The following is a 24,498-nucleotide window of genomic DNA, read 5'->3' as shown; positions in this document are numbered from 1 at the left end:
TCAGCACGCAGATCTCTGACTGTGTCCCCGCCCCCAACAGCACCCTCTACGGGAATAAACTGGTACGTGACGAAACATGAATATCACGAGCAGGACCGTAGCTGGTGTTAACACAGATCACATTTACATACTTTCAAAATGGTATATGAAACAATAGTTCATATGCAACAATCAGTGTTTAAACAGTAGAGTGGTTTATTGTTGTAAAATGACCTCATCATATTACATGTTTTGTGTAAAAAATACTTTTAACAGTTCAGTCAAATGTGTTAGTAAAGAGATGCAATTAATTCCTCACTCTTAAAATTCAATGTCAACTTTCGTGCACTGTCAAAATAAGTATTTCATGCCCAGTATAATAATAATAATACTTTAAAATATTTATATAATGCCTTTCATGACCTCAAGGTCGCTTAACAAAGACATAATACATAATCCAAGCGGAACAAACAATACCTACAAAAACATGTGAAAATGCCAAACCTGACATCATAATAATAATTAAATAAATACATAAGTAAATAAATATACGAAGAAATGTAACAAAAAACAAAAATGCATAATTAAATATATGAAGAAATATTGCTATATCTGAGGTAAAACATGCTCCCCTCATTAGCATACAGAGGATGAAATGAAATGTAGACATAAATACATATTTACATTAATAAATGTGAAAATAAATAAAAGTGGACATAAATAAAAGCATTAATAAAGGAAGAAATAAAAAAATGTGGATTTTTTATTATTATACATGAATAAGGAAATAAAGGTATGAATACAAATTCATTTATTTATTTTTTTACATTTCTTCGTATATTTATTTATGTATTATTTTTTTTTATATTTCTTTGTATATTTTATTTATTTATTTATTATTATGTCAGGTTTGGCATTCCATAAACAGAGAAAAATAGAAGTGGGAAACAAAACAGATGCATATAAATTCTGAATGCATTTTTCTTTTTCAACAGAAGTATAACGTCTCCGCTGTTGATAAACATCCTCAGATGTGTGTGAAGGTAATGCACGCTCGACCACACATTCATGGATGATTAAAAGTGTTTGTGTTTCTCAAGTGTGCATGCTTTGTTTATGTTTTAGTTTTCTCTACATGGCAGTCAACGAGTCTTCTGTCCCTTCGAGTTGGGTGAGAACCTGTCATACATCAGCTCATCTCTACTGTCCTCGTGTCTGACTGATGTTCCTCGTGTCTGACTGATGTTCCTCGTGTCTGACTGTTGTTCCTCGTGTCTGACTGATGCTCCTCGTGTCTGACTGATGTTCCTCGTGTCTGACTGATGTTCCTCGTGTCTGACTGTTGTTCCTCGTGTCTGACTGTTGTTCCTCGTGTCTGACTGATGTTCCTCGTGTCTGACTGATGTTCCTCGTGTCTGACTGTTGTTCCTCGTGTCTGACTGATGCTCCTCGTGTCTGACTGATGATGTTCCTTGTGTCTGACTGATGTTCCTCGTGTCTGACTGTTGTTCCTCGTGTCTGACTGATGTTCCTCGTGTCTGACTGATGTTCCTTGTGTCTGACTGATGTTCCTCGTGTCTGACTGATGTTCCTTGTGTCTGACTGATGTTCCTCGTGTCTGACTGTTGTTCCTCGTTTCTGACTGTTGTTCCTCGTGTCTGACTGATGTTCCTCGTGTCTGACTGATGTTCCTCGTGTCTGACTGTTGTTCCTCGTGTCTGACTGTTGTTCCTCGTGTCTGACTGATGCTCCTCGTGTCTGACTGATGTTCCTTGTGTCTGACTGATGCTCCTCGTGTCTGACTGTTGTTCCTCGTGTCTGACTGATGCTCCTCGTGTCTGACTGATGTTCCTTGTGTCTGACTGATGTTCCTCGTGTCTGACTGTTGTTCCTCGTGTCTGACTGATGCTCCTCGTGTCTGACTGATGTTCCTCGTGTCTGACTGATGTTCCTCGTGTCTGACTGTTGTTCCTCGTGTCTGACTGATGCTCCTCGTGTCTGACTGTTGTTCCTCGTGTCTGACTGATGCTCCTCGTGTATGACTGATGTTCCTCGTGTCTGACTGTTGTTCCTCGTGTCTGACTGATGCTCCTCGTGTCTGACTGTTGTTCCTCGTGTCTGACTGATGTTCCTTGTGTCTGACTGATGTTCATCGTGTCTGACTGATGCTCCTCGTGTCTGACTGATGTTCATCGTGTCTGACTGATGTTCCTCGTGTCTGACTGTTGTTCCTCGTGTCTGACTGATGCTCCTCGTGTCTGACTGTTGTTCCTCGTGTCTGACTGATGCTCCTCGTGTCTGATTGATGTTCCTTGTGTCTGACTGTTGTTCCTCGTGTCTGACTGATGCTCCTCGTGTCTGACTGATGTTCCTCGTGTCTGACTGATGTTCCTCGTGTCTGACTGTTGTTCCTCGTGTCTGACTGATGCTCCTCGTGTCTGACTGTTGTTCCTCGTGTCTGACCGATGATGTTCCTCGTGTCTGACTGATGATGTTCCTCGTGTCTGACTCTGACTGATGATGTTCCTCGTGTCTGACTGATGATGTTCCTCGTGTCTGACTGTTGTTCCTCGTGTCTGACTGATGCTCCTCGTGTCTGACTGATGTTCCTCGTGCCTGACTGATGATGTTCCTCGTGTCTGACTGTTGTTCCTCGTGTCTGACTGATGCTCCTCGTGTCTGACTGATGTTCCTTGTGTCTGACTGATGTTCCTCGTGTCTGACTGTTGTTCCTCGTGTCTGACTGATGTTCCTTGTGTCTGACTGATGTTCATCGTGTCTGACTGATGCTCCTCGTGTCTGACTGATGTTCATCGTGTCTGACTGATGTTCCTCGTGTCTGACTGTTGTTCCTCGTGTCTGACTGATGCTCCTCGTGTCTGACTGATGTTCCTTGTGTCTGACTGATGTTCCTCGTGTCTGACTGATGTTCCTCGTGTCTGACTGATGTTCCTCGTGTCTGACTGATGCTCCTCTTGTCTGACTGATGTTCATCGTGTCTGACTGATGTTCCTCGTGTCTGACTGTTGTTCCTCGTGTCTGACTGATGCTCCTCGTGTCTGACTGATGTTCCTTGTGTCTGACTGATGCTCCTCGTGTCTGACTGATGTTCCTCGTGTCTGACTGTTGTTCCTCGTGTCTGACTGATGTTCCTCGTGTCTGACTGATGCTCCTCGTGTCTGACTGATGTTCCTCGTGTCTGACTGTTGTTCCTCGTGTCTGACTGATGCTCCTCGTGTCTGACTGATGATGTTCCTCATGTCTGACTGTTGTTCCTCGTGTCTGACTGATGCTCCTTGTGTCTGACTGATGTTCCTCGTGTCTGACTGATGATGTTCCTCGTGTCTGACTGTTGTTCCTCGTGTCTGACTGATGCTCCTTGTGTCTGACTGATGTTCCTTGTGTCTGACTGATGTTCATCGTGTCTGACTGATGCTCCTCGTGTCTGACTGATGTTCATCGTGTCTGACTGATGCTCCTCGTGTCTTACTGATGTTCCTTGTGTCTGACTGTTGTTCCTCGTGTCTGACTGATGCTCCTCGTGTCTGACTGATGTTCCTTGTGTCTGACTGATGTTCCTTGTGTCTGACTGTTGTTCCTCGTGTCTGACTGATGCTCCTCGTGTCTGACTGATGATGTTCCTCATGTCTGACTGATGTTCCTCATGTCTGACTGATGTTCCTCATGTCTGACTGATGTTCCTTGTGTCTGACTGATGTTCCTTGTGTCTGACTGATGATGTTCCTCATGTCTGACTGTTGTTCCTCGTGTCTGACTGATGCTCCTTGTGTCTGACTGATGTTCCTCGTGTCTGACTGATGATGTTCCTCGTGTCTGACTGTTGTTCCTCGTGTCTGACTGATGCTCCTTGTGTCTGACTGATGTTCCTTGTGTCTGACTGATGTTCATCGTGTCTGACTGATGCTCCTCGTGTCTGACTGATGATGTTCCTCATGTCTGACTGTTGTTCCTCGTGTCTGACTGATGCTCCTTGTGTCTGACTGATGTTCCTCGTGTCTGACTGATGATGTTCCTCGTGTCTGACTGTTGTTCCTCGTGTCTGACTGATGCTCCTTGTGTCTGACTGATGTTCCTTGTGTCTGACTGATGTTCATCGTGTCTGACTGATGCTCCTCGTGTCTGACTGATGTTCATCGTGTCTGACTGATGCTCCTCGTGTCTTACTGATGTTCCTTGTGTCTGACTGTTGTTCCTCGTGTCTGACTGATGCTCCTCGTGTCTGATTGATGTTCCTTGTGTCTGACTGATGTTCCTTGTGTCTGACTGTTGTTCCTCGTGTCTGACTGATGCTCCTCGTGTCTGACTGATGATGTTCCTCATGTCTGACTGATGTTCCTCATGTCTGACTGATGTTCATCGTGTCTGACTGATGCTCCTCGTGTCTTACTGATGTTCATCGTGTCTGACTGATGCTCCTCGTGTCTTACTGATGTTTCTCGTGTCTGACTGATGTTCCTCGTGTCTGACTGATGTTCCTCATGTCTGACTGATGTTCATCGTGTCTGACTGATGATGTCTGACTGATGATGTTCCTCGTGTCTGACTGATGATGTTCCTCGTGTGTGACTGATGTTCCTCGTGTCTGACTGATGATGTTCCTCATGTCTGACTGATGTTCCTCATGTCTGACTGATGATGTTCCTCGTGTCTGACTGTTGTTCCTCGTGTCTGACTGATGTTCCTCATGTCTGACTGATGATGTTCCTCGTGTCTGACTGATGATGTTCCTCGTGTGTGACTGATGTTCCTCGTGTCTGACTGATGGTCCTCATGTCTGACTGATGTTCCTCATGTCTGACTGATGATGTTCCTCGTGTCTGACTGATGCTCCTCGTGTCTGACTGATGATGTTCCTCGTGTATGACTGATGCTCCTCGTGTCTGACTGATGATGTTCCTCGTGTATGACAGATGTTCCTCATGTCTGACTGATGATGTTCCTCGTGTCTGACTGATGCTCCTCGTGTCTGACTGATGATGTTCCTCGTGTCTGACTGATGTTGCTCGTGTCTGACTGATGGTCCTCATGTCTGACTGATGTTCCTCATGTCTGACTGATGTTCCTCATGTCTGACTGATGATGTTCCTCGTGTCTGACTGATGCTCCTCGTGTCTGACTGATGATGTTCCTCGTGTCTGACTGATGTTCCTCGTGTCTGACTGATGATGTTCATCGTGTCTGACTGATGTTCCTCGTGTCTGACTGATGGTCCTCATGTCTGACTTATGTTCCTCATGTCTGACTGATGTTCCTCATGTCTGACTGATGATGTTCCTCGTGTATGACTGATGCTCCTCGTGTCTGACTGATGATGTTCCTCGTGTCTGACTGATGCTCCTCGTGTCTGACTGATGATGTTCCTCGTGTCTGACTGATGTTCCTCGTGTCTGACTGATGGTCCTCGTGTCTGACTGATGCTCCTCGTGTCTGACTGATGCTCCCCGTGTCTGACTGATGCTCCTCGTGTCTGACTGATGATGTTCCTCGTGTCTGACTGATGGTCCTCGTGTCTGACTGATGTTCCTCGTGTCTGACTGATGCTCCTCGTGTCTGACTGATGATGTTCCTCATGTCTGACTGATGATGTTCCTCATGTCTGACTGATGATGTTCCTCGTGTCTGACTGATGATGTTCCTCGTGTCTGACTGATGATGTTCCTCGTGTCTGACTGATGATGTTCCTCGTGTCTGACTGATGATGTTCCTCGTGTCTGACTGATGATCCTCGTGTCTGACTGATGTTCCTCGTGTCTGACTGATGATGTTCCTCGTGTCTGACTGATGATGACTGATGATGTTCCTCGTGTCTGACTGATGATGTTCCTCGTGTCTGACTGATGATGTTCCTCGTGTCTGACTGATGATGTTCCTCGTGTCTGACTGATGATCCTCGTGTCTGACTGATGTTCCTCGTGTCTGACTGATGATGTTCCTCGTGTCTGACTGATGATGTTCCTCGTGTCTGACTGATGAGGTTCCTCGTGTCTGACTGATGATGTTCCTCGTGTCTGACTGATGATCCTCGTGTCTGACTGATGTTCCTCGTGTCTGACTGATGATGTTCCTCGTGTCTGACTGATGATGTTCCTCGTGTCTGACTGATGATGTTCCTCGTGTCTGACTGTTGTTCCTCGTGTCTGACTGATGCTCCTCGTGTCTGACTGATGATGTTCCTCGTGTCTGACTGATGATCCTCGTGTCTGACTGATGTTCCTCGTGTCTGACTGATGATGTTCCTCGTGTCTGACTGATGATCCTCATGTCTGACTGATGATGTTCCTCGTGTCTGACTGATGATGTTCCTCGTGTCTGACTGATGATCCTCGTGTCTGACTGATGATGTTCCTCGTGTCTGACTGATGATGTTCCTCATGTCTGACTGATGATGTTCCTCGTGTCTGACTGATGATGTTCCTCGTGTCTGACTGATGATGTTCCTCGTGTCTGACTGATGATGTTCCTCGTGTCTGACTGATGATCCTCGTGTCTGACTGATGTTCCTCGTGTCTGACTGATGATGTTCCTCGTGTCTGACTGATGATGTTCCTCGTGTCTGACTGATTAGGTTCCTCATGTCTGACTGATGATGTTCCTCGTGTCTGACTGATGATGTTCCTCGTGTCTGACTGATGATGTTCCTCGTGTCTGACTGATGATCCTCGTGTCTGACTGATGTTCCCCGTGTCTGACTGATGATGTTCCTCGTGTCTGACTGATGATGTTCCTCGTGTCTGACTGATGAGGTTCCTCATGTCTGACTGATGATGTTCCTCGTGTCTGACTGATGATGTTCCTCGTGTCTGACTGATGTTCCTCGTGTCTGACTGATGAGGTTCCTCATGTCTGACTGATGATGTTCCTCGTGTCTGACTGATGATGTTCCTCGTGTCTGACTGATGTTCCTCGTGTCTGACTGATGTTCCTCGTGTCTGACTGATGATGTTCCTCGTGTCTGACTGATGATGTCTGACTGATGAGGTTCCTCATGTCTGACTGATGATGTTCCTCGTGTCTGACTGATGTTCCTCGTGTCTGACTGATGTTCCTCGTGTCTGACTGATGCTCCTCGTGTCTGACTGATGATGTTCCTCTTGTCTGACTGATGATGTCTGACTGATGATGTTCCTCGTGTCTGACTGATGTTCCTCGTGTCTGACTGATGATGTCTGACTGATGATGTTCCTCGTGTCTGACTGATGATGTTCCTCGTGTCTGACTGATGATGTTCCTCGTGTCTGACTGATGATGTTCCTCGTGTCTGACTGATGATGTTCCTCGTTTCTGACTGATGATGTTCCTCGTGTCTGACTGATGATGTTCCTCGTTTCTGACTGATGATGTTCCTCGTGTCTGACTGATGATGTTTGACTGATGATGTTCCTCGTGTCTGACTGATGATGTTCCTCGTGTCTGACTGATGATGTTCCTCGTGTCTGACTGATGATGTTCCTCATGTCTGACTGATGATGTCTGACTGATGATGTTCCTCGTGTCTGACTGATGATGTTCCTCGTGTCTGACTGATGTTCCTCGTGTCTGACTGATGATGTTCTTCGTGTCTGACTGATGATGTTCCTCGTGTCTGACTGATGATGTTCCTCGTGTCTGACTGATGATGTTCCTCGTTTCTGACTGATGATGTTCCTCGTGTCTGACTGATGATGTTTGACTGATGATGTTCCTCGTGTCTGATTGATGATGTTCCTCATGTCTGACTTATGTTTGCTGATGTTCCCCAGAGAATGGGTCTGAGTGGAGTGTGACTGTCGTTCCTGGATCTCTGCATCTGCATATGTACCTGACGTCTAACACCGCCGCTTCTTTTGCTGCTCAGCTCTGCGTCACTGATAAAGACACGTGTGCATCTCGAGGAAACGTCGTCTTGATGATGTTCCTAGTGTCTGACTGATGTTCCTCGTGTCTGACTGATGAGGTTCCTCATGTCTGACTGATGTTCCTCGTGTCTGACTGATGATGTTCCTCGTGTCTGACTGATGATGTTCCTCGTGTCTGACTGATGAGGTTCCTCGTGTCTGACTGATGATGTTCCTCGTGTCTGACTGATGATGTTCCTCCTGTCTTACTGATGTTCCTCGTGTCTGACTGATGAGGTTCCTCATGTCTGACTGATGATGTTCCTCGTGTCTGACTGATGTTCCTCGTGTCTGACTGATGTTCCTCGTGTCTGACTGATGATGTTCCTCGTGTCTGACTGATGATGTCTGACTGATGAGGTTCCTCATGTCTGACTGATGATGTTCCTCGTGTCTGACTGATGTTCCTCGTGTCTGACTGATGTTCCTCGTGTCTGACTGATGCTCCTCGTGTCTGACTGATGATGTTCCTCTTGTCTGACTGATGATGTCTGACTGATGATGTTCCTCGTGTCTGACTGATGTTCCTCGTGTCTGACTGATGCTCCTCGTGTCTGACTGATGATGTTCCTCTTGTCTGACTGATGATGTCTGACTGATGATGTTCCTCGTGTCTGACTGATGTTCCTCGTGTCTGACTGATGATGTCTGACTGATGATGTTCCTCGTGTCTGACTGATGATGTTCCTCGTGTCTGACTGATGATGTTCCTCGTGTCTGACTGATGATGTTCCTCGTGTCTGACTGATGATGTTCCTCGTTTCTGACTGATGATGTTCCTCGTGTCTGACTGATGATGTTCCTCGTTTCTGACTGATGATGTTCCTCGTGTCTGACTGATGATGTTTGACTGATGATGTTCCTCGTGTCTGACTGATGATGTTCCTCGTGTCTGACTGATGATGTTCCTCGTGTCTGACTGATGATCCTCGTGTCTGACTGATGTTCCTCGTGTCTGACTGATGATGTTCCTCGTGTCTGACTGATGATGTTCCTCGTGTCTGACTGATGAGGTTCCTCATGTCTGACTGATGATGTTCCTCGTGTCTGACTGATGATGTTCCTCGTGTCTGACTGATGTTCCTCGTGTCTGACTGATGAGGTTCCTCATGTCTGACTGATGATGTTCCTCGTGTCTGACTGATGATGTTCCTCGTGTCTGACTGATGTTCCTCGTGTCTGACTGATGATCCTCGTGTCTGACTGATGATGTCTGACTGATGAGGTTCCTCATGTCTGACTGATGATGTTCCTCGTGTCTGACTGATATTCCTCGTGTCTGACTGATGTTCCTCGTGTCTGACTGATGATGTTCCTCGTGTCTGACTGATGATGTCTGACTGATGAGGTTCCTCATGTCTGACTGATGATGTTCCTCGTGTCTGACTGATATTCCTCGTGTCTGACTGATGTTCCTCGTGTCTGACTGATGCTCCTCGTGTCTGACTGATGATGTTCCTCTTGTCTGACTGATGATGTCTGACTGATGATGTTCCTCGTGTCTGACTGATGTTCCTCGTGTCTGACTGATGATGTCTGACTGATGATGTTCCTCGTGTCTGACTGATGATGTTCCTCGTGTCTGACTGATGATGTTCCTCGTGTCTGACTGATGATGTTCCTCGTTTCTGACTGATGATGTTCCTCGTGTCTGACTGATGATGTTCCTCGTTTCTGACTGATGATGTTCCTCGTGTCTGACTGATGATGTTTGACTGATGATGTTCCTCGTGTCTGACTGATGATGTTCCTCGTGTCTGACTGATGATGTTCCTCGTGTCTGACTGATGATGTTCCTCATGTCTGACTGATGATGTTCCTCGTGTCTGACTGATGATGTTCCTCGTGTCTGACTGATGTTCCTCGTGTCTGACTGATGATGTTCCTCGTGTCTGACTGATGATGTTCCTCGTGTCTGACTGATGATGTTCCTCGTGTCTGACTGATGATGTTCCTCGTTTCTGACTGATGATGTTCCTCGTTTCTGACTGATGATGTTCCTCGTGTCTGATTGATGATGTTCCTCGTGTCTGATTGATGATGTTCCTCGTGTCTGACTGATGATGTCCCTCATGTCTGACTGATGATGTTCCTCATGTCTGACTTATGTTTGCTGATGTTCCCCAGAGAATGGGTCTGAGTGGAGTGTGACTGTCGTTCCTGGATCTCTGCATCTGCATATGTACCTGACGTCTAACACCGCCGCTTCTTTTGCTGCTCAGCTCTGCGTCACTGATAAAGACACGTGTGCATCTCGAGGAAACGTCGTCTTGAGTCAGCTGGTCAGTGAGAGTCTTCCTGTCCTGTGTGCTTTCTTTTGAGTAAAGAAATGTACTACTTGCATGTGCATGGGAAAGTCATTTGATACAAGTGATTTATTTGCCAAAATGTGCCTTTTTTTTTTTAAAGTCCCCCTGTAGTCAATAATTGTATCACTTATCACGGTTCTATGAATATGCAAATGAGCCCCGCCTCCACTCACTCACTCAGAGATCCACTCGTTGACGATCATACGTTGATCTGATTGGTTACAAGGTAGTTTGTGACGTCAGAAACACCAGCGATTTCAAACCGTGTTTTTGAGACTGTCTTTGGTTCACTGCAGTTTAAAGGAGAAAATACTTAGCAATGCTGTCGACTTATGAATTTACACATGGTTAGTCTTATAGCATATTAAAAACACTACCTAGACACATAAACAACATTGAAACGCTGGATTTTCACCACAGGGGGACTTTGATATAGCATGACTACATAGTATAACTATGTAAATATTTTTTTTATTTCAGGATTCTTTGATGAATAGAAAGTTCAAAAGAACAGCATTTTTCTGAAATAGAAAGTTTGTAACATTAAACACTACCGTTCAAAAGAGGTTAGTAGGAATTTGTAATTTTTTGGGGGGGGGAAGAAATCAATACTTCATCAAGGATGAATTAAATTGATCAAAAGTGACCGTAAAGACATCTATAATGTTACAAAAGATTCTATTTCAGATAAATGCTGTTCTTTTTAATTTTCTATTCATAGAAGAATCCTAAAAAAAACCACAACTGTTTCAACATTGATGATAATCATAAATGTTTCTTGAGCATAAAATCATCATATTATAGTGATTCGTGAAGGATCATGTGACACTGAAGACTGGAGTAATGATGCTGAAAATTCAGCTTTGATCACAGGAATAAATTACATCTTAAAATATGTTAAAATAGAAAACAGTTATTTTAAATTGTCATAATATTTAACAATAAGAAAGTTTTTTTTGTATTTTTAATCAAATAAATGCAGCCTTGGTGAGCAGAAGAGACTTCTTTTAAAAACATTAAAAATCTTACTGATCAAAACTTTTGACTGGTGGTGTATATAATCCTATATATATGTACAGGTGAAACTCGAACAATTTGAATATCGTGCAACAGTTAATGTATTTCAGTAATTCAAATTAAAAGGTGAAACTAATATATTTAGTATATACTGTATAACTATATACATGTGCATGATTATACTTTTCAGAGGGCCGACATTTCTGTTTTTTCTTTTATTGATTTCATGTAATATTCAAATTTTCTGAGATTTTGAATGTGGGGTTTTCATAAGCTGTAAGCAATAATCATCAAAATTATAACCTTTGCACGATACTCTAATTTTTCAAGTTTCACCTGTATTTAATCCTCCCTCCTGTAATACTGGTCTCCTCAGGACGGGGGCGCCGCTGAGATGAGTCTGCGCTTCCCCTTCCTCTCGTCAGGACTGTGTGTGCAGGTAATACTTCAATAATAGGCTTTATAACACTGTTCATCAGTACATATGGCGTACTAGCACAATACTCGCACACTATCTGAAGCATAAGGTCTATGACCTGCAAACAACACTGCAGTGTGTCTGAACTAGGGGTGTAACGATTCGATACATATCATGATACTGAACTATTATATTATTGCGATACTCCAAGACATAAAAATCAACTGTTGATTAAAATGCTAAATTGATATTACATTATGTGTGTAAGTGGATAGGCTTGGACTTGCTGCTGGAAACCCAATGCACAGAACAATAGAGACACCAGAATAAACATATTCATGATTCTGAAGCGGAAAATACAGAATTATTTTATACAAATATGCTTAAACTCTGACTATCTGATATAATGTAGCCACTTTTTACTGGTAACATCAGACATTTGGCATTATCAGGAGCCACAAATATTCCTCATTTGCATTATTATACATTATATTCAACATTATATATTGTAGAGTAGTCAACATTTGAAGTGGATCAAAACCTTTCGTCAAAGTTATACATGAATTTTGAACAATACCTGTTCTTGTCTTAGGACAACTTTGATGAACTGTTTAATGTAGTACAACAGACACTAAAACTCTGTAAACTGGAATTTTTTTCTCACGCAGTTATTTTTACTTTAGGTGAACTACACACAATACATATTATTGAATTTTTGTATTGCAATATATTGTTACGCCCCTAGACTAAACGAATCCGAAGTGAAAATATAAATGCAAAATAACAGTAGTGTAAATTGTGCAGTATGTGGTAAACAATATTCTAGTTTTCCGTGTGTGTGTGTGTGTGTGTGTGTGTAGGTGTGGCGCTTGGATCTCCATGGAAGAAGAATAATCTGCCCTGACTGTAAGTACACACTAGGGCTGCACGATATTGAAGAAAAATACCATATGCGATACAGTAATGCTTAAAGTGTGTAAAATAAACTTAAATTATCTTTAAAACATATTTAAAATGATATAACCTACATACATGTTTCACATTCTTTTTGTGACAAGAAAACATCCCTACAGCTTCTGAAAGTGTTTTACAGTATCATAAGTGTTATTTTAACATCAGTGTAAACCACTGGGTTCAGGGTTACAGGTTATCCTACACTGTTTAGTTAACAGCAGAAACTGAATAATCGAATATAAAAATAAAACACTGCTTATTTTGACATTAATATTCACCGCTCTCAGTCACACACAGGCGATGGGGTCTCGTCACCGGCGCGTCTCTGACTCTCCTGACTCTTCTGTGTCTTCTGGTGTTCATCACACGCTGGCTGATCGGAACAAGCACATCAGGTCAGTCCACACACACTTCTGTGTATGAATGTTTGTGTTATGTTTGAATAATTTCTGAAGGATCATTTGACACTGAAGATTGGAGTAATGATGCTCAAAATTCAGCTTTGGTCACAGGAACAGCTGTTTTAAATTGTAGTTATATTACTGTTTTTTTGTTGTTGTATTTTTAATCAAATAAATGCAGCCTTGGTGAGCAGAAGAGACTTATCGATCCAAAGCTTTTGATTTGTAGCGTATGTTTCTGGCCGTAGAGTGCAATGTTAGAAATTAACTTATACAAAAGTCAACATTTGAAGTGGATCAAATCCTTTCATTAAAGTTATTCATGAATTTCGAACAATACCCGTTCTTGTCTTAGGACAACTTTGATTAACTTTTTTGATCCACTTCAAATGTTGACTACAGTACACCTTGTGCAAATATGTTTTAAAGTGGACATATCATGAAAATCTGACTTTTTAAAGCGCTATAATCGGGTGCTTCTACTAACCCAGAAAACGTGAAAAGTGAAACCCAGTAACTTTGTTCTAGTGAGTCTTTCTCTGCAAGCATGTCGAAAAATAAGCCGATCAGATTTCTCTCTCTTTCTGACGTATGAAGAGGATCTTATTATAATATTACCGGCCCTTAATCTGCACGTTTACACACACCAGCCGACATTCGGTTTCTCGAGCGCCAACAGTGACCAGTTCTAACGCACCGACAGAAGATCTAGCAAAGCCTGAAACTGTTCTGTCGTTGAGCACAGACGAGCACTGAACACTATTGACCAGAACATGTCACCGCTGTCTTATAAACACCTCAGGAACTGTGGACACTTGTGTAGAAGTTCAACATGATGATGAGATGATCAGTGTAACTCCACAACAACTACATAAATGTCTCCATTAACATTCAGAAACTCTTCCTGAGTCTCTCCGTAAGGCTGCACTCGCTACTGGTTATTCTGGGATTCTGGATGAGTGACATTGGCCTGTTTTGTTATTGCCGGAGTTTCTGAAGCTCGTGTAAAGACTCCGCCCTCTTCTGAATGGAGGCGGAGCTGCAGCTCATTTGCATTTAAAGGGACACACCCAAAAGGCAAATTTGACAAGCTGTAATAAATGATCTGGTATTTTTAGCTGAAATTTAAGACATTCTGGTGACACCATAGATTAATATTACATCTTGTGAAAATGGGCATAATATGTCACCTTTAAAATGCTTTAATGCTGTGTTAGAAAGGATAATTATATGTTTTTCTTTCCTCAGTGTGGCGTAGCGCTGACCGACGCCCCGTGCTGCTTGTGTGCTCGTCTAACGGCTCGCCACACGTCTCTGCAGTGTGCAGTTTGGCCTCCGGCCTGCAGGGGGTGCTGTGTATGGACGTCAGGCTGGCGCAGTGGATGCAGTGCAACCCACAATCCTCTCTGGCTCAGCTGGGACCCGTGCCGTGGCTGTACGGTCAATGTCGGGCCGTTCAGAAGGCCGGCGGGCTCGTCCTGATCGCCTGGAGCCCTGACGCACATCGGGCTTATCTAAGATGGAGGAACAGCGAAGGAAAGGCTAAGTTCAGTGCTGTTGAAGAAGAAGAAGAAGAGGAAGAAGCAGAAGAGGAAGAATGCATGGAGAAACCAATTGAGTTGTCGTGTATCACGGCTCCTGTGTTTAACGCTGCGCTGTCCTGTCTGTGGATGGGAATACGCAGCGATGGCTACGCTCAGGGATTCAGGCTAGTTAGCTTCCAGAACAACAACAATAACACTTTCATCCCGAAACGGCTCCGGTGTGTCCGGAAGTACTGCCTCCCTAAGGACCTTTCATCTTTAATACACGACCTGACCGGCTCAAATACTAGATGGCGATGTTGGCCACGTCTTCTGTCCAAAGCGCTGTCGTTCTTCACGTCTCGGCAGCTGGCGCCAACGCTAGCGGCGAAACTTCCCGTGCCGACCGACAGCCCTAAACTCATTCCTGGCTTCTCACGGAAAGTAACGAGCGGGACGAAGCGAAAGACGTGGAGGCAAAAGAAGCGCAGAAGTAAAGTCGTAACATCGTGCTTGTCCGGTAAAGGGAGTTGGAAGAAAAAGACTGCGCCAGAACCAATGAATTCGTAGCATGCGTTGACATCATAAAGTGCAAAAAATATGGACTTGACGTCACCCGTTGGTTTCTAAAGAGCATTTTTGAAGCCTAAAGTGGGCGGAGCCGGCCGTCGCAATCTTGGCAGCGTGTCATCCCGGATAACCAAAAATAGGCAAAGAGGCGGATTAGCTGACAGCAGACAAACGCTAGTAGTGACATCAGTGGCAATCCACCTGTCACTCAAGTGGCCACGCCCTTAATTATGCAGAACTTTAAGGCTTAATATAATTTAATGGATTAGTTATAAAATAAATCACCCCCCTCACAGTCATCATGAAGGGCAAAATTAGCTATATGGACCAAAACCACTTTTTGCACCAGGCTGTAAACATATTTTTTCTGCTGTAAAGTTGTGCATTTTAACATGGGGGTCTATGAGATTTACTCTTTTTTGGAGCCTGTCTCTAGCGGCCAGTCGATGAACTGCAGTATAAATCACTTCAGTGTTAGATTCAAGAGAGAGACTGGAAGATTGCCTCTTGGTCAGCACACAGAAGGAATGAGAAACTCAGACTGAACAAAGCAAAGGTGATTCAAAGACAGTGACCTGCAGATTTCAGTGCAACATCACAGTCCGTCCAGCAGGGGGCAGAGACATTAAACATTCTCACAGCGAAGTACGGTTTTCGTTCTTCGCTTGGGAGTGAAAAGAAGTTTGAGATACCTTTGCATCTGATCATAGTGATGTGGATATGTTTGCATCAGTTTTGCAACTCAGTCACGTCACATTTATTCATACAGTACTTTATACAATAGATTGCTTTAAAGCAGCAGCTTTACAGTATTAAACATGAAAAACAGTGTCAATGTCGCTTTCAATTAGAATTACAACTTCAGTTTCTTCTATAAAGCAGCTTTCAGTGTGTTCATGTCTCACACACATCTGACCTCAATGGACTGAACAGAAGAAATTAGTCTGAGACAATTTACACCTCAAAGAAGGCGGAGCCTCAGAGCCACACCCACCTATTACATCATCAGCACTGACCAATAGAGAGCCTAAGTCCCTCCCCTTCTGGTGGACCAACATGGGACCTTATTTCGGAAAAAATATTGTATGATAGTCAATGGCGAGAGACAACAAATATTTGGATCCCGTTTGAATTGTGCCCTGAATTACACATATGATGTTTGTCAATTTAAAACATACATTTTAAAGTCAAGAAAGTCGCAGTTTGATGTAAAACTGTTGAGGTATAAGACTGTGAACATACGTAATTACAAAGACTACAAACCCAAAAGGCGCGCATGTGACGTCTTACCTTTTCTCTCAATGAATGAAGCTAACTTTACTGAAGCTAACGTCTGTCATTTTTTTCTATAGTCTAACGGTATAATCGTAACGTTACGCCGTCATGCCGATGTGTTTTGTACCAGACTACACACACAAGCTTGGTGAGGTACATAGTGCGAGACGAGAGATGTAGTTCATTGAGTGATTTTCACTTAAAACAAAATGTTACTCTTCTGTTTTATGACAAACTGTGACTTTCTTGACTTTCATAATTATCTTTTAAATTGACAAACATCATATGTGTAATTCAGGGCACAGTTCAGACGGAATAAAAAGATAAGTTGTGTCTCGCCATTGACTACCATACAAATTATTTCCGAAATAAGGTCCCATGAGCCGGAAGCGGAGGGGAGGGGCTTAGGCTCTCTATAGAGTGCCGAAGTTATGACGTCACTTTGTAGGCCAAAACGCAGAAGTGAGTTCCCTCCGGTTCCCTCGCCCTAAAGTCTATGGGTTTCTTGAATGGGTTTTTGCTAAATCGCCTGAAATAAGGTCTGTGGTTAACAAAGCCTCTAAATATTTTCACGTTTTGATCTATGACATAAAACACACCAGTTATAACCTGCTTGTGGTTTTTTAAACTTTATATAGGCTTCAAAATGTATACATTTTGGATTAACTTGTAAAGATTATCTTGATAGACAAAACGTGTAAGGGTCACAACTCTTTGTTGAACACAGATCTTATTTTTTGCGATTTTCCAAAAGTCTATGTGGAAAATGCATAGCTTTTCGATCGAGGGAACCCATGCGCCGCTAACTTCCGAGTTGTCCTACAAAGTGACGTCATAACTTCGGCACTCTATAGGAGTGCAAAAGTGTTTACCAGCTGGAGTGAATTTTTCACTTTACCAAACTGTTTCACACTTCAAACGAACTTCATTTTGGTCTGATTTTTGTTCAACGTCACACCAGTTTGTTCTTCACTCTCACTCTCATCTCAGTATATCAGGGCCTTGCAAAACATGTAAAACCTGTGCTGATTGAAAGAAAACAAGTTGGACAGAAGATTGAATCCAATAGTTGGTGATAATATAGCACAAAGAGAGATTTACAAGCAATTTAATTGACCGGAATATCAAATTAGTTAATGATTTCAGCCTATTGTGTTGTTACTCCTCATGTTTAAGATGAACTGCTTGTTGAATTTCCTCATTTGTTAGTTACTTTGGATAAAAGCATCTGCTAAATGAATGCATGTGAAGAATGAAATTAACTCCCTACAAAGACTGGTGGAGAAATGAAGAGCATGTAAAGTATTTATCTTCTGTACTGATTTGTTTTATTATTGAAAAGCCCCCATCTTGTAAAGTCTGGTCTCAAAGAAAATCTAGTATCCTATTATGACATTATGATGCTGTCCAAACAAGCACTCATGTTGTAAATATAATCATTTCTGAAATATGAAGCATTCAATATAAGCCCTCTCTCAATGAAAGAACAGTGACCTCATGTGAAATTTTCTATTTTTGTATATAAACCTGTATCTGTAGACTTTTATTTGTTCATCAGTATAAATAAATGCACCAAATATCCATACTCCAATGAATCTGATTATTATTTCACAACAGCCCAGTATAATTATCTCTTTGTCTGTAAAACAAACAAATCGACCCGAAGAAGATGTAAAGCAGTTTTCAGATGGTCACAATGATCTTTATTTTGACAGAATCAGGAACCATCTTGGACCCATTTTGATCAGCAGTAAAATCTATGCAAATGTGTCTGTAGCCTCGAGGGAAGAGCGCATGTTTGTTTCATTAAATAGATAAAAATTCATTAAATGCAAGTTACATGGACCTGAAACCACAAGATCTATATATCCAGGCAACTGTCAGAAAGCTATTTACCCTCGAGCTATTTTCATGTTTTGTGCACAACTCTTATGTTCGTGAAATGCTACCGAAACAGGTTTTCTCAACGGTCCGATGCTTCAGACGAGTCACGTGTGTCCGACCATAGACATAATAGAGGGAATGCGCGTGACGTCACCGTCAGCTGGCGTGATTGAGTGGCAAAAAGACTGAGCGGCAGCATTGGTTTTGAGCGTGAATGCCGTGAAAAATACAAAAAACACATCTAAAACGGGAAAGAGCTTAGCGATTGACTGTACAACTACATTTGACAAGAAATCTGAGGTATATATGTTTACAGACTGACGAAAGCTACAGAACAGAGAAGCAAATAGATCGCTGCAATTCATAGAAACAACTGGACTCCAGGCAGCGAAAGGTGGATTTGCAGTTATCATTTTTGTGTCAATATGCTGAATTTAGTGGTAAAATCATTCTCTATATATTGTATTGTTATATATTGCAGTGACAACTCCTCAATCAAACATTTTGCACTGTATATTCTGTATAATTTGACATTTTTAAATAAACACTGACAAAAAACTATACAAGTTTTAAGTCTAGACGATATGATGATATATATAACATTGATATGAGTGATCACCTGGATTTAGACCTGCCTATATTGTATTTATATAAAGCGTTCACAGGCAAATTTGCTGTATGTATTTCCCCGGTGTCAAAATCAGGCACATATAAATGTCAGGAAACACGATTTCTGGCTGCATCTTTCACTGGATCTTTAGTAAGTTGTAAGGAACACTACATTGAGTCCAATCTTTAGTTTAAACTGATAATCGTTTGTTTTACTTGTGTTTTCGCAGTTTCCCCTATGAAATCCAGTCACGCAGCTGCTCTTCTGCCACTCAGTCCGGCTGAGGGGGCGTGTTCTGGCGGGAAAGTGACGTTAATGCATTCGCTCGATAAATAAATAGACGCCCTTTGGAACGTTGCTGCCATACGTCAACGCGTCCGCCATTTTGCTGAGGGCAAGACTGCGCTGTAAACACATGCAAGTAAACGGGTTGAGCTGCGGTTCCTGGATAAAAGCAATAATACATTTATCAACCGATTTCAGTGGTTTGTACATGATGTACGTTACTATTACTAATTATATAATGAACAAATACAACCTGAAAAAAAAGTTCAGTCTTGTTTGTGAAAGGTAATTCCCCGAGACCTGTTTTCAATTGTGTGGCGATTTGTACAGCCCCAAGCAGCACACGAAGCAGGCATTTTCCTCAATTCCCGTAATGAGAGGTATGAGAATGTTGCCCTCCGCAATATGGCGGTGCCGTTGACGTACGCTCCAGCGGCGTCATAATATTTATTATGTCTATGTGTCCAACCATCAGAGACATCATCACACCGATTATGGAAAGTTTATGCAAAATATCCCAAAACTCTCGTTTAACATGCGTTAGGTTTGCTGAAAGACTTGTGAAAAAAACAATGACAGAGTAAGTGCGCTTCATTCTGGCTTTTCAGTCATCGATTTGCTCCCCACAATTTTGAATATATTCCTTCAGTTTCTACAACAAACTTTAGACTGTCTGTTTGTGGTCACTCGTGCGAAACAGTCGTGATATGACGTTAGACTCAGCAGCGCCTTCTTTATAAACATAAATGCAACATAACAAATAATAATAATCCAAAAAGTAAAAATATACAATCTTCTCCAATTTACTGCTGCAAAAACAGTACATTCTCTTATTTCAGACAAGAGGTCAAGCGGTTTCTGATTGATCTCCTGAAGTTTAGCGTGAACTTTCTGGTGGTCTTCTTTTTCTTTGACGTTTAATGGCGTATGTAGAGGGAAGAAAATACTTAGGAAAAAAAAAATCTACATGTTTAGTCTTAAAGGACAAGTTCGGTATTTTACACTTAAAGCCCTGTTTTAAGATCGTTTCTGATGAAATAGAACGGTTAAGATTGAAATTTGGACGAATGCTGCTGTCCCGAGAATTTTCGGTTTCTGTGTTAACTGATATGCTCACAAACATCGCTGCAAAAGATTTTTCCAAACGCCTCACAACCGGACATTCTTCCGTTGAGAGCTTGAATAATATATATACATGTATGTATTTATGTATACATGTATATATATATGTATACATGACATGTGTGTATTTGTATTTGCTTTGTTTCTTGTGATGATTGTGTTTGTTTTTTTATTTTATTTTTTATTTTGGATGTTTTGATTTTATGTAAAAGCCTAACCAGGGCCGCGGGCCACAAACTAGCTTTACGCTATATGCCCTATGTACACGGCATCGGTTGTCTGTGTGTAACAATGCCTAGTGTATTGTCCCTGTTAAATAAACAAACAAAATATATAAAAAAATGATATTGAGCAACTGCTCATTCCTCTCTTCCAATGGGGGTGTCGATTGGCTGAGGGCAGAAATATGCTAATACGGGACAGCTCGTCAGTGGTTGTGGGCGGAGCCTAAGCATGATGACATCATAGTGCTCAGAACATCCAAACGCCTGGTTATTGAGTGTTTAGACTTTGTGGATTTAAAAAAAGGAGTGAATGGATTTTTGTCATTGTGTGGTGTTTGTGTCCACACACTGCAAAGACACATTTATATGCAAACACCATATAAAAGTGAATTTTGCATCCGATGACCCCTTTATACCCCTTTATAGTCGACAGCATTGCTGAGTATTTTCTCCTTAAAACTGCAGTGAACCAAAGACAGTCTCAAAAACACGGTTTGAAATCGCTGGTGTTTCTGACGTCACAAACTACCTTGTAACCAACCAGATCAACGTGTGATCGTCAATGAGTGGATCTCTGAGTGAGTGAGTGAGTGAGTGGAGGCGGGGCTCATTTGCATATTCATAGAACAGCGAATACTAAATGAGGCAAGGGGTTCAAGTTACATTCAAGATATTTTAAGGCATGAAGAATTTTTTTTCAAGAACAAAACTTTTAAATATGTCATTTTGGTGATTAAAGATGAGCTTAAAGGGATAAAATGATTGACTACAGGGGGACTTTAACAAATTCTTCAATGAAAGCTTATTAACACCTGTCTTTCATTTTTAGATCACTTAACTGTTACGATCCCGTATACGGGATATCTAACTTTACTTCACTATATTACTATTAAATCCTAATCTAATTATGACAAACTATATATCGTTGGAAAGGTCTGAGACTCCTAAATAGATATTTTAGCGCTGTTTTTTTCTTACAAATTATGTTTGAACAGTAATATATGAATTTATTGCAAGAGTGCGCCTCAAAAAATCGACGTCATTACAGGAGTTTCGGACCTTTGTCACAAAAAGTCGACGCACACACCTTTAATAATTGAAACTTTGGTTTTTAATGCTAAAAGTTCATAATAAAACATAATCTAGTATTTGTCATAAAAAAGATACAATTATATTTTAAAAAGTAAAGTAAGAAGTCCTCTAAAAAGTAAATTATATATATATTATATATATAAATATTTTTTTAATTATTATTATATCACATATTTTAGTAGTTATCATAAATTAGGTATCATTTGAAAGCTTACGAACTCAGAAATTCATAAACCGTTTTGAAATTGGATGTTGCGTTACCATAGAAACGGTATTTTTTTATAAGGCCCCTCCCCTTTTGGGCATCATCTTTCATAATTTATTATCAAAACCTTTTCTAATATTGACAAAACACATATTGTCAAAAAGGTCTGAGTCTCAAGGTTCCATATTTAGTGACAGAAGTGATATTTGGATAGAAATTTATGAATTTGTTACAGCAGAATGCATACAATTAAACTCAATGGAATGCAATGGCACCCGGTGGCTATTTTTGGTACTACGCCTAAACAAAATCTCATGGGAACTTCAGTTTTTGTGATATCAACTTGAAATTTGGAACACAGCTTGGTTATAAATATAGCTTTCATTTTATAGTTTTTTATAGTAAAAAATATTTTGTAAAATATTAATTTTATATTTAAAAAAAATTCTAATAAAGTATATTTGATTTACTGATAAATTATAACTTCCATAACTTTTTCATACTTTAATTTATTGAAGTGCTTTCACTTCAGTAATAATCTGCTGATTGTTTTCTTTAAAACAAGTCCAAACTTAGGTCTTCCAAAGCATTCTTGAATTACAACTATTTAAGTTTGTATAGTGCATTTAATGTCAATTATCAAAAGGGGGGGGGGGGCAGCTAAGGGGTTAAAACAAGCTCGACTGTCTTAAGAAGATCTTAACATCCAGATTCATGTTGCAACCATATGCAGTGACTGCTAAGAGTGTCCAACTCTATTCTATCTTCTCTTCTATTCACAAAACTTGTGTTTCCAGTCTCCCGCGTTCACATGCGTATATGAATGGAAGTCAATGGAGTGAAAAGCGTAGTGTATCACTGTAAAGCTGCTTTGAGACAGTCCATATTGTTAAAAGCGCTATATAAATGAAAGTGACTTGGATATAGGACATATAAGGACATAAAAGGGCTTTTACTATGCATTATGACCTTGTCTGATATCCATATTCACACTTCATGTGCACTTCGGCAGCTATGAGTACACAAGACCCAAGTCAAGTCACTTTCATTTATATAGCGCTTTTAACAATATGGGCTGTTTCAAAGCAGTTTGACTTTCAAATGAAAGATTGCTATCAAAGAGCAAACCCAGGTTCCTAACCCACAACGAGGACTGAAGTGAGTCCCATTTGTCATTTTAGGTTTCAGAAGGTCCTCGTTTGCCCACTTCTACCCAACAGTCAGAGCGGTATTACATCACAAAAGTGTGGACTCGTCTCAGAAAATAGATTTTTTGATTACACTTTATATTTAAGGTATTTTAAGTACTGAGTAATATTAATTAACTATTTACTTTTACAGGTTTAGGGTTAGGGTTGTGTTTGTTGTAGGGTTAGTTTCATGCATGCTTTATAGCTATTACTCTAGTAACATATGTTACAGGGACATAAAATAAGAAGTAATCGAGACTTAGATGCACTGATGAATCGCTCACGATAAAAGAGGAAAGTTGAAGTAAAGACTCATTTGATGTCAAATCTACTATCTCAAGATCTCAACACACCATTTCCAACCCATTGCACTTCTATAGTCTACGTGAGTTAAACAAGGTTTTCATCTGGAAGAAATGTGTCTGGTTAAAGGAGAATCGCAAACATTGTGAACTAGGCAGCAAACATTGTGTTTGTGCTCATGTGCTGGAGTTCCAGTGGTTTCAGTTGGCGTAAACAAATGTTCCTTCATGCAGACACGAGTCCTTGAACAATACAAACACTGGAGAGTCAAGTTCATTTTCAGATAAATTGAATTCAAATATGTCACGGCGGCTTCTAAGATGTAATATGAGAGCTTCGGTTTAGTTACTATATTTGCATTTGACCCATTTACTAACTCTGAGTGTGACAAACAAACACACACACATGCAAAGCACACACGATAGCCGAAGCAACACGATCTTCCTCCACATGTTTAAAACGGTCGCTTTACGCTTGTGATGAAGAACAGCAGGAATATTGTTTGTTTTTATACATTATATTCACTCGTTTTAAAGGTCATTCTGAGCAAAGCCTGGCCCAGGAGTGACGGTGAATCCCAAATACACAAATGATTCTTTAAATAACCTATAAACCTGTGCTGTGAGACAAAAATATCTTGAATCTATTATCATTTTGAACATCGACATTGTAAAGCAGTTTATTTTTACAATTAATCTGCTGTAATATAGAGTTGGGAATCGTTTGAATTTGAGCGATTCCAATTATTGATTCCAATTCTTATAGATTACTAGTTTTGATTCCAATAAGTAAAAATAATAATAATAATAAAAAAAATTGATATCATTCACCTCAAAGTCTTTTTGCAAAGCATTTCATCGCAGCTGAATACCATGAACAAAAATCTACAGGGTAAAGAACACTTACAAGTAAACACTCAATAAGACTCAAATAAATAAATACAACAAAAAGATACACGTGTTTTAAGATTTTCAGGTATTCAGGTACAGAAACTGATATTAAATGTTAAATAACACGACACTTTATATATAAAATATACATTACAAATACAAAAGTTATTTCGTATATGATTCTATGATAATAGGAAATTAAATTTAAGTATCTTTTTTACACATTTTTCTTAAATGTGTATATTTTATTATATTTGTGTGTATTACCTTAAGTGTGTATATTTCGGATTTGTATTCACTGAAAAAAAATTGGAGTAGGATTTACTTGAAGAAAGCTAGGCAACTTTTTCCA

The 24,498-nt window shown here is 40.9% G+C and overlaps 1 protein-coding gene across 1 annotated transcript in view; it reads left to right on the top strand.

Moving 5' to 3' along the window:
- LOC143703142 (uncharacterized) overlaps window positions 1-15,944 on the top strand; it is a 27,550-nt gene extending 11,606 nt beyond the window's left edge. The window contains exons 8-15 of the mRNA XM_077197252.1: window positions 1-62; window positions 975-1,022; window positions 1,105-1,150; window positions 10,002-10,156; window positions 11,577-11,639; window positions 12,479-12,524; window positions 12,860-12,967; window positions 14,222-15,944. The exon at window positions 1-62 is cut by the window's left edge and continues 114 nt beyond it. Of these exons, the coding sequence (XP_077053367.1) occupies window positions 1-62; window positions 975-1,022; window positions 1,105-1,150; window positions 10,002-10,156; window positions 11,577-11,639; window positions 12,479-12,524; window positions 12,860-12,967; window positions 14,222-15,066 (1,373 nt within the window). The 3' untranslated portion in view covers window positions 15,067-15,944. The remainder of the gene's footprint in view (window positions 63-974; window positions 1,023-1,104; window positions 1,151-10,001; window positions 10,157-11,576; window positions 11,640-12,478; window positions 12,525-12,859; window positions 12,968-14,221) is intronic.
- Window positions 15,945-24,498: the final 8,554 nt, after the last annotated feature.

This window comes from Siphateles boraxobius, unplaced genomic scaffold, assembly GCF_051911475.1.
Source record: "Siphateles boraxobius isolate OS27281-9 unplaced genomic scaffold, OSU_SipBor_1 38, whole genome shotgun sequence".
Lineage (NCBI taxonomy): Eukaryota > Metazoa > Chordata > Actinopteri > Cypriniformes > Leuciscidae > Siphateles > Siphateles boraxobius.
Note: the sequence above shows the minus strand (reverse complement) of the source record. Positions and strands in the feature narration are given on the sequence as shown.